This window comes from Rutilus rutilus, assembly GCF_951802725.1.
Source record: "Rutilus rutilus genome assembly, chromosome: 11".
In the NCBI taxonomy this organism is placed as follows: Eukaryota; Metazoa; Chordata; class Actinopteri; order Cypriniformes; family Leuciscidae; genus Rutilus; species Rutilus rutilus.
In genome coordinates, this window is record NC_140216.1 from 12845609 (window position 1) to 12859919 (window position 14311).

At 39.7% G+C, this 14311-nt stretch overlaps 1 protein-coding gene across 1 annotated transcript in view; it reads right to left on the reverse strand.

Annotated features, from left to right (window-relative positions):
• npr1a (natriuretic peptide receptor 1a) overlaps positions 1-14311 on the reverse strand; it is a 116154-nt gene that overhangs the window by 100686 nt on the left and 1157 nt on the right. The window contains exon 2 of the mRNA XM_084424018.1: positions 13345-14121. Coding sequence (XP_084280144.1) covers positions 13345-14092 — 748 coding nt within the window. The 5' untranslated portion in view covers positions 14093-14121. The remainder of the gene's footprint in view (positions 1-13344; positions 14122-14311) is intronic.

The following is a 14311-nucleotide window of genomic DNA, read 5'->3' on the forward strand; positions in this document are numbered from 1 at the left end:
AATGTTACCTTAATTTTAACTCTAACATCTTTTTAATTGTAATGTAATTTCTTTAGGGATGCATGATATATCGGTATTACATTAGTTCTCGGATTAGAGATTTTGTACATTTATCAGTATTGGCCGATATTGAATATTAATCCGTATTTTTTCCCTGTATTTTTACATCTAATGCTCACTTAAAGTTAACCTTTAAAAAAACAAATTTAATAACACTGTTAAATGAAAAATTTAGCAAATATCAAAATGAATTTTTATTCATTTTTTATACTGAGTATACAGATTTTTATACTGTACATTAGAATGTTGTGATGCCTAAATTCATTTTAAAATGACTGATTGTAGTTTTTAGTATTTTATAATTTATTCAGACAAAAATAATATACAATTAATTATTTATCAACCATAATATGAAAATAATTATTGGCTTCTGGCCAATAATTATCGGCCAGAAAATATTAGTCCATCCCTAATCTTTAAAGAGCAAAAAATTGGCAAAAGGTGCACAGTGACATAATGGCATTTATAATGAAGAAAATATGTTGTTCCGGAAGCTTTTCGATAATCAGAATACTCCAGACATAAAGTCGGCAATTTGCCATTGACTCAGGGCTGTTCCTCAGGTGGCATGAGGGGCTAGTCGCTCTGATGAATTAAACCTCCAATCAGATCTGACTGGAACTCTAGATTGTCTGTTTGCAGAAGGCACCTCTACTTTCTGTGAGCCTCCCATGGGTCTTTGGGGTTTTTGCATCGACTGGAAATGCCAATGGCTGCTTTTATGTGCCAGTCACCTTGTGTTTACAAACCCGTTCTGTGAAACACGGTGACAATCTCTACTTGTCTCAACAACTGGGCACTATTATAATCAGCTCTTTCTGAGTCCGTGGAGGCAACAGATGGCCTCTTTTATGGGAAATGACTGAAACTGCAGGCTTTGCCTGATTACTCCTCAAACGCGAGTCAGGAATATCCTTATCAGACTTCATGAATGACAAAGATTATAGGCTAAATGTTTGCTTGGACAGACCTACTAATTCTTTAGAAGTGCTGTCAAAAGTACCAGTACTACGCTACCAAGCTGATACTTAAATTAAAAAAAATTAACAATACCAATCTTTCTGCAGTATACCAGTAGCACTGAGTACTGAGTCTGTTTGGTACCAACTGCTCCTTTTAAACACTCCTGCAGTGCACGCTCTATGAAGAGCGTCAAAGGTTTCTATTTACAATGTCTTTTTGAAGCGTTACACCGTGTCCTAACCAGACGCAACACCAAGACACGTGATTAAAGGTATCTTTTCAATGTTAATCAGAGTTTTTGTCTCATTGTCGCATCTGGTGTGGACAGACAAATTATTTGCCGCTGGAATCTTATCTCATCACATCTGGTTAGGACACAGTGTTAGGGAATTTCTGTTAAGAGTGTCAATGCAATGGCTAAACAGAGATGTTAAAGTTACTCAGAATTCAAAATACAGAGTTTTTATTCAGCTCAAGCTCACTGAGTACTGCATGCTTGTAAAAGAAAAAAACTCCATAAAACTCCACTGGTTCTCTTGTGTATTGCAAATGTGCCAAGGTGCAATATGCAGAAGCATGAACCAACATAAAGAGCTAGGCTTAAAGGCAAGAGTTTCAATGATTAAAGTTGAAAGGATTTACAACTGCGGTCACCATCCATATTCATTGTATGGAAAAAAGCAAGCTGGACATTGTGTTTACTGTTTTGAGCAACATTAGGCTGAGCAGATGTTGCCAGCTCCCTCTATACAAGACATGTATTATCAGATACAAGAGCAGAATGTGTGACGCAAGACCATGTGTCTGAAGAACAGCATCAACACCTCAACGTATGATGCTCGGATCATCCTGCTGAATGTCACCAACCAACCCAACCCATCATTAGCAGCTGTGTCTAAATGACTGACAAGAGCTCAGTGTTCCAACTGGCACAGTTCCCAATGAAAGCCACATGTTCTTTATGAGTCCAGAGGCTGAGATCTGGAAATGTCAGTTCACACTTATCATGCTGCAGCTGGTTTGGTCTGGCTGTTTTTTTTCCCTTTACATTGGAAACAAGAATCGGGCGCCAGCGAGCGTCTGTCGGGCTAGTTTTTGCGGTGTGTTCCACCTGTCGGCTCTCGTCGGGCTCATGTCAGCGGCAGTCTGCCAGATTCAGCATGGTGAATCGGTTTCGGGGCTGTCGTTGAGAGTGGAAACTGACTGGATGTTCAGTTTAGCAAACGAGTCAATGCACGAAAATTAAAGCGGAAGTAAAGAAAGATAGCAAGTAGGCTAAGTTAAGACAGCACAGACAGAAGCTGAAATAATGTTATCCTACCCGAGCATTCCAAAATACGAATATTTTCATAACATGAGCCATTTAAAATGAAGAAAGTTATCAACATAACTGATATTCAAAATGGTAAGCAAATGATCCACGTTCACATGGATTTGCCAAAACGATTAAAAACGCTGTATTATGCTGCCAGGCCAGTAGTTGGCGATGTCACTTTGTAAAGAAACACTACGCGCCTACAATGAACATGTAATACGCATGACGTCACCGTTTTCCCAAATTCGCGTTTTTGTAGTTTACGCAGAGACAATAAAGGTATCGTTTTAAAAAATGTGCACTTTAAAACCGGTTTTCAAAAGTTTGCATTTACAGGGCCCCAAAGCGCCGTTGTCATAGAAATGAACGGCCAAAATGCATACAAAGTTCTCTGTTGTTAGTTGAAAATGGTGTCATGTAACCGGCCCCTAAATACAGCACATAGAAACTGCAGTTCTGCATGACTCATTAGAAAAGCCCTAGTGTTTTATTTAGAAGATCTTAGCGATAAACGCAACAATGGTTCCCTTTCGTTCAGTCACTCTGAGTTACGTCAGTGACTGACGAATGGGGATTTCGCTTAGAAGCCTATCACCTTCGAGTTCTTACAAAACAAGCCAATGGCAAAACAATGCCATGGGTCTGCGGAATTTGCATAGCGCATCTCCGCACCACTGCATGGGTATAAAAGGAGCAGCGCAGCAATCTCGCATTATGTTTTTGCTTCGGAGCCAAGTGTTCCTTCACTTCTCTCCACTGCAAGCTGTCTATGAGTTCTATATACGAGACGAGCGACTCTTCAGTGGTGTTGGTGTGACGGCATGTTCCAGCGAGATCTCATTCCTGCTGCTGGTGTGTACAGTGATCTGCCAACAGTGTGTGTTTTCTCCCTGGGCGCTTCAGCTCAGCTGTTGAGTTTTATCCTCTCTAAAAGAGCTGCACACTTTTTAAAGATGTCTCACCCGTGTATTTCTGGGTGCGGTAGACAGATTAATTCTGCTGATGGGCACAAACGCTGCCTGGAGTGTTTGGGCGTAAATCACACTCAGGCAGCATTCGTGGATTCTCATTGCGGGAACATGACCATCGTAATGTTGCGATCAAGACTCAACGACCTCCTTAGAAATAGAGTCCCCTCTGCCACACCCCAATCTATTCTCTCCACGAGAGGGGATACTTTGGCTGGTGGCCAGGGTGATCTGAGGCTGACTGTGTGGAACAACCCGACGTGCAACCTGTGAGGTTTCCGGATGAGGTCGCTGGCCAGCCTTGTGGCGGGCCCAGCGTTTCATTTGGCGTCCCGGCAGATGACGTCATGTCTATCGCTGCATCACAAGGTGGGCTTGAGTCATCTGAAGATGAAGACTCGGCTGTGCTGCCTCCTTCGGGGATGCCAGCATTGCCCGAGTCTGATCCAAAACTGACTGCCATGCTTTCCTGGGCAGCCGCGAGCATCGGGCTTGTGTGGAACCCTCCGCCATGTCTCGAGCGCTCAAGGCTTGATGATTGGTTTTTGGGGGCGGCGTGTGCTGACACCCTTCAGCACCTGCCCCCAATAGGGGTTATGCGCAACATACTTCCGGGTTCTACAAAACAGATATAACTACTTCCGGTCGTCAGCTACTGAGGTAAACACAGCGTAGGAATGGCGACCTTCTATAGCCGGTGTTTACAGGAGCTACCCATTCTATCCATTTCAGATGTACCTCGTATTGCCAAACGGACTTCCAGAGCCTCGAGTACTCCGTTAGATAAAGGATTTAAGTTTTTACGCCTCCTCATTTATTCATGATTATGAAGGTATGTAAGTTAGTATATGTAGCTTTTGCTAATGGCACCCGATGTAGAGTTAGCTAACTATCAGTAAGTTAGTTTAGACTTGTATGCTATCATAGTAGTTTAACCTTTTATATTTGCTTGCAGACGATTAAAACAATCAAATGAAGACTGCATTTTATTTTTTTATAAAAAAAATTTTTCTGATACTTAAGCATTCGTGACATTTTAATTAAAACAGAAATAAGAATTGTATTCTGAAAAAAGCGCAAAATAAGTTACTTCAGAGATCATCTACCGCTGCAGATGCATACGGTAATGCAAACCGGAAATGTTTATACCTGTTTTCCGGTTCGAACGTTGCGCGTTCCGCATAACCCCTATTCCTTTCTTCCCGGAAGTGCATGAAGAGGTCATGAGATCGTGGAAGTCTACTTTGACTTTTCGCAACTGCTCAGTGGCCTCTTTCACCTTCTCTGCCCTCGATGAGGCCACCAAAGGGTACACTGGGGTCCCCACGTGGAGCGTTCTGTGGCGATGCAACTGTGTCCCCAGAGCACCTCCACCTGGCGTGGCGACCCTAAGCACCCCTACAAAGCCTGTAGGTTTTCGTCTACTCTGGTGGCGAGGACCTATAGAGCTGCGGGGCAGGCCGCCTCCTCACTGCATGCTATGGCCATCCCCCAGGTCTACCAGGCCAGGGTGCTCTGAGACATGCGCGAGGGTAGGGCTGATTCAGGGCTCATGGAAGAGCTCCGTGCCACCAACGACCTTGATCTACGGGCGACGAAGGAGACCACACGATCCCTGGGTCAGGTGATGTCCACATGCGTGGTCCAGGAAAGACACCTCTGGCTTAACCTGGCTGATATGTGGGAGGCTGAGCGAACCCTGTTCCTCAACTCCCCCATATCCCAGGCTGGCCTCTTCGGCGGCGTGGTCGAGGACTTCTGCCCCGGCGGCCAGCTGCTTCTAGGAAGGCGCCCAGCCCGTACCAGCCACGCAGCTTGCCAAATGTCAGGCAAAGTGGCGCTCCTGATATGGGCAGCTCAGAGAAGGGTTGCAGTTCTTCTCAGGAGGTGGTTGCAGGGCCACCCCTTCCTCCGGTGGAGGGCTGGGGGAGAATCTTTTGTTCTCCCTTCAAGAAAGAACTGACATTCCAATCTCTGAGCCCCCAGAGGCTGCGGATGGCAGTGTGCGACACTCCGCCTCATCACTCTCGTCCCCCTTGTCGCCAGACCCCTGCCAGAGGAGGTCGCCACGGAACGCTCGTCCTTCCCTGGCCTCCTCTGTCAGGATGTGGCACATGACCATGCCCCCACACTGGAACGCTCCGCCTCCCACGTCTGGGCTGGTCATTCCGCCTCGCTGCCCCATCGTGGGTATGCCTGTGGTTCACATGACCCCGCTGGTTCAGATTTTGGGAGCCTGGCTAGATATTCCCAATCTGTCCCGCTGGCTCGCGAGAACCATCAGTCTCGACTATGCGATTCAGTTCGCACGGTCTCCTCCCCGCTTTCGGGGAGTCTGCTATATCATGGTGGGTGGCAATTCCCCTATCATGCGTGCGGAGGTCGCCTCCCTATTGGCGAAGGGTGCGACCTAGACCTTCCCTCCAGCCAAAATGAAGTCTGGCTTCGACAGCCCATACTTCATTGTACCCAAGAAGAGCGGTGGGTTGCGTTTCGTCCCCCTGCCACAACCACTGTACTGCTGGAACAGCCGGGAGTTCAGTCTCGGCTCCTCAGCATAACATTATGCGAGAGTGCCGCGCTGCTCTTTTTTTACCCACGTGGTGGGGCGGAGTTGCGCTATGCAAATTCCGCAGACCCATGACATTGTTTGCCATTGACTCGTTTTGTAAGAACTCGAAGGTGATAGGCTTCTAAGCGAAATCCCCCTTCATCAGTCACTGACGTAACGTCTCCGTTACCTCCTCAGGGAACGAGGGTTACATACATAACCGAGACATTTTATTAGGTGTTAGGTGTCAATAACGCTGCAGCGGTTTGTTACCACATGTGATAGTCAAGAATGTGTGTTTTTATGTGTGGGCATTGAGGCAGGTAAAAGTATTTCTGTTGTGAGTGGATGGGTGGTACCTGGCTATCTGTGGCTATTAGTTTGGTCCACGTGTGGGTGTCTGGTTTAAGGGCTTATTTTTCTGACAGCTCTGTTCCATGTTAAACGAAAACATACGATTCAGTCGACAGGTGACAGGTCTTGTCACGCCCACTTGTCTTTGTGCATTTGAACAGATGCTCCCTGTCTCTATGGAAACAACCTGGTTCCTGTTCAGTGGATTCAATCATGGCGGCCAAGGAGATTGTGAAAGTGTTAGTCCAGCTGAAGTGCCGTGTGGAGCGCAGCCCATCTCTGAGGTAATTCCTAAATAGACACTCCAGACACAGACGTGCACCAACTGGTCTGGAAGCAGATTTCCATAGTAAAGACACAGGAAGCATAATTTCTACTATTACTAGTGTTTGCTAAAGCAAGCAAAATTTTTTAAGTTTCTTTTTTAATTTAGTTTTTTTTTTTGTAAATATATTTTAGTAGGTTATTTATTTATTTACAGTCTGTTTTTGTATTCTTACCTATTAACTACTTTGCATTTTATATATGAAATGTGCTATGTAATAATAATAATAGTAATAATTGTAATTCATTTCCTAGAATAAGTTATTATTATCATTAATAATAATAATAATAACTTATTATAGGAAATTATAAAAACAACAACAGCAAAAACAACAACAATAATAAAAAATGTATGATTATTATTCATTATTATTGGTTTCTTATATGTACAATAACAATTATAGTTATTTTAAGATACCAATTATAATAATTATAGCAATAATAAAAAATAATTATAGCAATCAAATAATAATATAATATTAATTATTATTATTATTATTATTATTATCGGTTTCTTATAATAGGTATTTATTATTGTTTTCTACATTTTCACCTGACAATGAAACGGAAAAAAAAAGGATCTGCACAACCACAACATCATAAAGAAATTGAAGGTGGTTCTCATGACCCAGAAACCACCTAGCAACCGCATAGAAATTCCTAGCAATCACCTAGCAAAACACTAACAGCCACTTTGTACATCTTAACAACTACTCACCTCTACTTTAAGCATCTGTTCACCATATCTGTTTCACCAAAGCAGCCATGCTGCCATGTGGAAATAAGCATTTATTTCACTCTCCCGAAACCAGCATGTGAGAAAAAATACATTTGCGACCAGCATTAATTCGTAATTACAATGGCAGAATTTCCACCATTATAGGTTATAAGACCACAACTTCCCTCAGGATACTATATACTGGTATGTTTCTCTTTTTCATTCTCTTTTTCTACACAAATCGCAGCTTTGATTTGGTAAACAGCGCTCTGGGGGTAAACAGTGACATGAAAAGCACAAATTCAGGATGTAATCCAGCTCTTGGACAAAACCATGCTGTTTGAATTAGCTCTACGCCTACTTCTCAGCCAGAGCACTGACGTTCACAATGAGGCTTACCAGCACTGCTGGCTCTTATAAACCACCAGGACCGGTCCAAACCTCCAAACCCCTATGCTCATAACTTATTACTCTGTGAAGACCACAGAAATCGGCAAAAAAGACAATTCATCCCTGGGAAAAATTCACTCTAATGTCATGAAAATTGTGCTGTGACATTGGCATGCATAACAGGTGTTGTAATGCATGGCATGATGCATGCTGAGAAACTAGGGCTGATTATATTTTGCAATATATTTTACAATATGCTAAGTAACACTTTACAATAAGGTTAACATTAGTTAAATACTTTAGTTGAACTAAGAATGAACAATTACTAACAATTTTACAGCATCTATTAATTTTAGTTCACGTTATTTTCAACATTTAATAATACATTATTAAAATCGAAAGTTGTATTTGTTACCAGTTAATGCACTGTGAACTAACATGGATGACTGTATTTTTTATTAACTAACATTAACAATGATTAATAAATACTGTAATAAATGTCCTGCTTATTGTTTGTTCATGTTAGTTAATACATTAACTAATGTTAACAAATGAAACATTGTAAAGCTTAACAATCTGTATCTAAATGAAGGTGACTTGACTTATAGCGTTACCATATATTTAATATTATTTTGATGGTGCTAACACGTTGAATATCATAGTGATTTTATTTGATAATTACGTCTCCTGAAGACATTCCAGTAAGCTAGTTTTACATCACACTTAAGAGAGCATTATGACAGAGGTATTTTATTAGCATCACTTCTGTCGAAAATGTCCATTTCAATGAATAAACATAATTAATAATTATTATTATTATTGGTTTCTTTTTCTTATGGTAATTATATGACCATTTTAACTTTCACTTAACAACAACAACAACACAATAATAATAATAATTATAATTATTATTATTATTATTGTATTAATCACTTATCTTTTGGCATATTCACTCTGAAATGTTTTATAGTATATAGAATAGAAGTAAAAAAGAATATTGTTATTTAGATAAATAGTGCCGCTCATTACTGTGTTATAACAATAAATACTATATGTAATTACATGGGTATACACACACACACACGCACTGACGCACGCGCGCACACACACACACACACATACACAGAGAATACACAGCATGACTTCATGATCAGTGCAAAGTATCACAAATATCCTTCTCAAATGTACCCCCACCACCGTGCCAGCTAAGCCTGCAAATTGATTGATTGCATGCTCACAAGAAGAAATGGCAAGGTGACAAGGTCAATAAAAGTAACGGGAGTCATAAAGCCCAAAATAAAACTATAAACCACAGCCAAGAAGCACAAAAGTCACAAGGGACTGTTTCATTTATTCATACAGGAAACTAGCTGTCGATCTTTGCTGAACCATTATTTAGCATTACCGTTTTATCAATATATACCTATTGTCTTCAAACTTAGTCAAATTATTTGATAGATATTATAGCTTAATGTGTAATGCAAACATAATTTTTTAAATAAAATATAAATTTATATTTCAAATAAATTTGCTTAGTATTTAATTTCATATTATATTGTAAGTCCTCATTCATCACCATTATGTTTAATAGGTTATAAAGATTTAAAAACAAAAAACAAAAACAAAAAAAACAAATACAATGTTATTAGGACACTTGTCTGGATATACTGTAAGCACAGGCCAACAGCCAAAGATAATTTAGACAGATTTACATTTAAGATTATCATTTAAGTTATCCTGAGATGTTCTGAGATGAACAATACATTGTTTCCTCATAACTCTCTGGCTGAATGCAGAAAATGCACAGTCAGAATTATTGCATCCCAAATCACAGTACATTATAAATAGTAGCCATCTTGCTGTCTGTGGCTGATCAACTTTAGAAAGTGTCATAAACTGTCCATTTTCAGATAAAAAAAGAAAAGTAAAAAAGGTCATTATAACATGCATAGACTTTACATCTCCAAATTCTGAGGAATAATGTCAGAATTGGGATATGTAAAGAATTCTTGCAATTTTAAGATATAAAGTCACACTGCATGATCAGAATTGTGTTATAAATTTTGAATTGTGTCATAAACTCATAATTCAGAGAAAACAAAAATTGCGTCACAAACCCATAGCCGCAACGGAAAAAGTCTGAATTGAGGAATGTTAACATTTTTCAAGATTAATATGCTCGGATTTGCAAGAAATAAAGATATAATTGTGATATATAAAGTCGCGATTACCTTTTTATTCCATGGCAGAAACGAGCTTCCATTTAGTTTCCCCTGCTTGCATTGTGATTGAAATTACATATTTCCTTTAAATATAGAGTTCATGACATGCAATGCTAGCTGGTTGATTTTTTAAAGATATTGTAAAATACATCTCCATTCAGCCTTTTTGTCCTCGGTTGTGACACTTATCTAAAGGCTCAAGTGAATGCTTGTTTGTGCTGTATAAAAGCAACTTTTGCATGATATAAATACATATGTGCAACAGATGTAACAGTACATGTCGTCTTTGAGTGTTAACTTATCCGTAATGCTTTGTGCTTTTTAAAAAATATTAACAATAATAAATAAAATCAGGTTAAAATTTCTTGTGGATCGATACAGAATCATTTGAGACCATCACAATGTGAGGAGGACAAAAGAGAGGCAAGTATCTATTCTCTCAGTTCTTTAACACTGTACCTCTATCAATCTCCACCTGTCTGTCAGTTCTTTTTATTCTGCCCCTGAAGAGGAGGCGACCTTGACTCTCATGTCTCTTTCACCTGGTGTGTGCCGCCAACAGTGAGGCAGCAATTTTCTCAAAATTATTCCATTTGTACTCTTTCCCTTCTCATCATTTCTATACATCTCTTTCTCTCCATTTGTGTCTTTCTCCAATTTGCATATTCCCAGCCAGGATTTTATTACCTGTAAATACTTTTATGAAATGCTCAAGTGTTTCTATCAACCTCTGCAGGGGCACAGGGACAAGGTAGAGTGCTCTTGCATCTCTTGTGTTTTAATAGTTTCCAGAGCTGTGCTTCAGTGAACTCATTTCTCGGCCTCAGGCACAGATGAGCTCAGGGGGCTTCTGCTTCCTGTTTTTGCTCACCTGTGTCAGCTCGCAGACAGACTTAAGTAATAAATCTGTAATTACTAAAAGTCTATAGGCTCTAGTTATGAACCTGTCAGTCACATTTATGTCAATATTTGCATTACAGTCAAATTTAATATTGTTCTTCTTTTGTTATCTTAGAACATATAGTTATAGGAGTGTGTACTTTTGTAAATGGAATTCGTCATATTCAGCCTGTTAAATATCAAATGAATGCTATTTTTTAAATTTGTGATTTATAATTATTTAATTATTTTTAGATTTGTATTAATTACTATTTATTTAAATATTTTGAGGGCACACAACTCAATAAAAATACAGAAGTTGACATATAGTGAGAAGAGTAAAAAAAATTTTTTTTAGCAGATAAACACGTTGGCTGCTTTCATTCAGTCAGTCAGGTATATTTACTGTACATGCACTATTAATTTTCATATTCAACTTAATATTCACACTTCACACTTAATACTCGACAATATTATTGATCTGCCTGCATTGACACCATTACATGAGAACTGAACTGAGCTGGACGATGACATCACTGTTTTGGCTGATCAACTGTACTGTTGATCCTGGCTATATAAATTAACTAAATTAATAACTTTTTTACAGCAAAAATTATCCATCACTGAACTTACTTAAGCTAGCCTACGAAACAATTTTCTTCTAGATCTGGTGTACAGAAGAAACAAACTCTGTTGCATTATTTTCCTGTTATAAAGTGCTGCTTTGAAACAATCTGTATTGTAAAAAGCGCTAGCTATATAAATAATAAATAAAAGGTGACTAATTTTCATCAAGCCGAATGAATCCAATCCAATTTCAGATTCTGTATGTTCAGTTTATATTTATGAACCCTAAACTTTGCAATCTGATTTACATATTAATTGACATGTACATTACATGTATTCTGAACAAAACTTCAGCATGTCACTGCTTCAGTTGCCACATTCACAACCAGAGAAAGTCACTGAGATAATGTCACCTGAGCCACGTGCCTTGGTGACATAGACTATCTAAAAAATAAAGCTGACATATATGTCAGAAGAGCTTTTTAGCAAATATTTTGTAAATATTCAGTCTCCTCCACTGAGCCGTTTTTTAACACGCAAGACGTAGGCCTACATAAACATATGCATGTTCGTGAGACATGTTTACGAGCTTTATTTTACTTGTTGATCAGATCAGACTCTTTCAATCCTATTGAATTTCATTCAGATCGAACTCAATCAGGAGTATGTTTCCCAAAAGCATTGTTAGCCAAATATGGTCGGTAAGATCCATCGTTACCAGCATGACTCTCATCGTTGACTCTCATAGTAGAAAAAAAAAAGTCTGGTCAACCGTCAACTGTCTGGTTACCTTCTTTTGTGTTCAACAGAAGAAAGAAACTCATACAGGTTTGGAACAACATAAGGGTAAGTGAATGATGACAGAATTTTCATTTTTGGGTGAACTATCCCTTTATGTAGCGAGTTGTTCCATCGTTGTACGGGATACGTACCCTAGATTGATGGATGTGTTTACATGCAGACTTTTCAGATTTTCAGTCCAATTGAGCCATCAGTCTTATTACTAATGGATTATTTGGTTGCATGCAAACATAGCCAATGTTCAGAATTGACAACCGGATTTAATTTTTATACCAGGTGTGAATCTCAAATTGTCCTGCGCATTTAAAGGGAGACAAGAATAGATCAAATAACGTCTATATTGGCAGGCAACCAAAGTCAATACTCTTCTCCAATTCATGAAAAATGCAGAGAAAGAAAACCATTTAGAAAATATCAAAATTGTATTGTCTCTTTATGGATTTTATTCTTATTCTAAATTGTTCGGCATTTCAAAATGCTGATTCCAACCCCTTTCAAACTCAACCACACAATATTTTTCATAAACTGAGAGTGGTTAATAGCACTAACATTAATGTTAGACAGACATAAACTACCCATACTTATGTATTGAATGCAATGACATGACGCTGCAGTTCAGCGCATATCAGCTAAACTTTAGTTGTGACTTGTACAGTATATTTCAAGTTGTGAGTTTGTTTACATAACTGAACTGATTATAAACACAACCATACTCTTGTGAAAAAGAAGTACACTATAGCACACTTTTAAAAATAGTACTTATTATGGAAAAATATAATTTAAAGAATATACTTTGGTGTGACCTGAATGAAATGTTTTTTGTAATAATTTGGCGCTATGAGCTATGTAGATACCAATGAAATCGCTACCAAATTGAGTTAAGGACCTATCAGCCTGCGCCATCTAGAGTTTCATGACAGAACTTGGTATATTAGCAAGTACGTTTAAGATTTGAAGTACACTTATAAGTGCACATTCAATATGATTGAGCACACTTCTTTTTCAAAAGAGCATTAAGTACTCTAAATGGGACTGACAACTGTATTACGCTGCTGTGTGAATAGCTTTTGAATGTGCTACAATAAATAATGACGACAAAAATTAGCTGAGCTTCCTCAAATCAATGACATTCAGATCATTTGAGCAAGAGCTTTTTCTTTTGACAAATGTGACATTTAACAGTAGCCCACCATTCCTACTTGACATCCCTTGCCCACTCATGTCACACTTACCGCGAGCTTTATGGCTGATGTCCCGGATATACTCATCATAACGGATGGGTTCATCATCCTCATTAAACACCATGTCTTCTACTGTGATGTTGTCTTTATCCATCTCTGTGTACGGCCCCTCCACGGCAAAGTAGCATGGCCGGTCATCTTTCTTATTATCGCTAAACATGAGCATGGCGTGTTTGTGCCAGCCGAAATGATGGTGCATCCTGAGCACAAACTCACCCAGCTTCTTGTGGGTAGGGCCGGTGTTGGTGATGGACGAGTACAAATTGAAACCCTGCGCCCTCGCCCCACCCGTGATCATCGGAACCTCCCAATGTGTGGTGAAGCGTGCCACAGGTGAGGACGAGTAGTCACAACCCGGCCCGATGAAAGCCCAAGGATCATATGAAAACTTTAGGTCCACGGCCACAAGAGGAGCCACTGAATCCGAACACACTCCGTCTTTGTTTTCGCTGCTATTGAAGACCAATTGTAGATGGTAGCCAGGCAGCAGGTTGGGGTCAGAATTGACCTTGTCCAGGGCCCAAATCAAGGCAGGGCCCACCCGGGGCCATGCCCAGGGATACTCTGTGTTGTGTAGAGGTAGGATGACTGCCAAGGTGATGTTCTGTTGAGGTGGATGGGGACTGAGAGACTGAGGCTGGTTTTGAGGGAGGGGCTCCAGTTCAACCACTCCAAATGACACACCACTCAGCAGAACTAGAAGAGTTAGCCTCAACGGCCCCATCCGGAACTCTTTCATTCTCAAAATGAATAGTAAGGACTAAGACTCTGAAAATCAAGACAGAGACACATTTGAGATGCACTTTCTGCAGAACAGAGAATGTCCATCATTCACAAAGTTACTTGTTTATTCATAGAAACTACTAAAAATGTCTACTACTTCAACAATCAGTAGAATGTGATAGCCTAACTGTTCTCTAATCGCATCACGCGTCCATGAATAACTTTAAAAATCCAT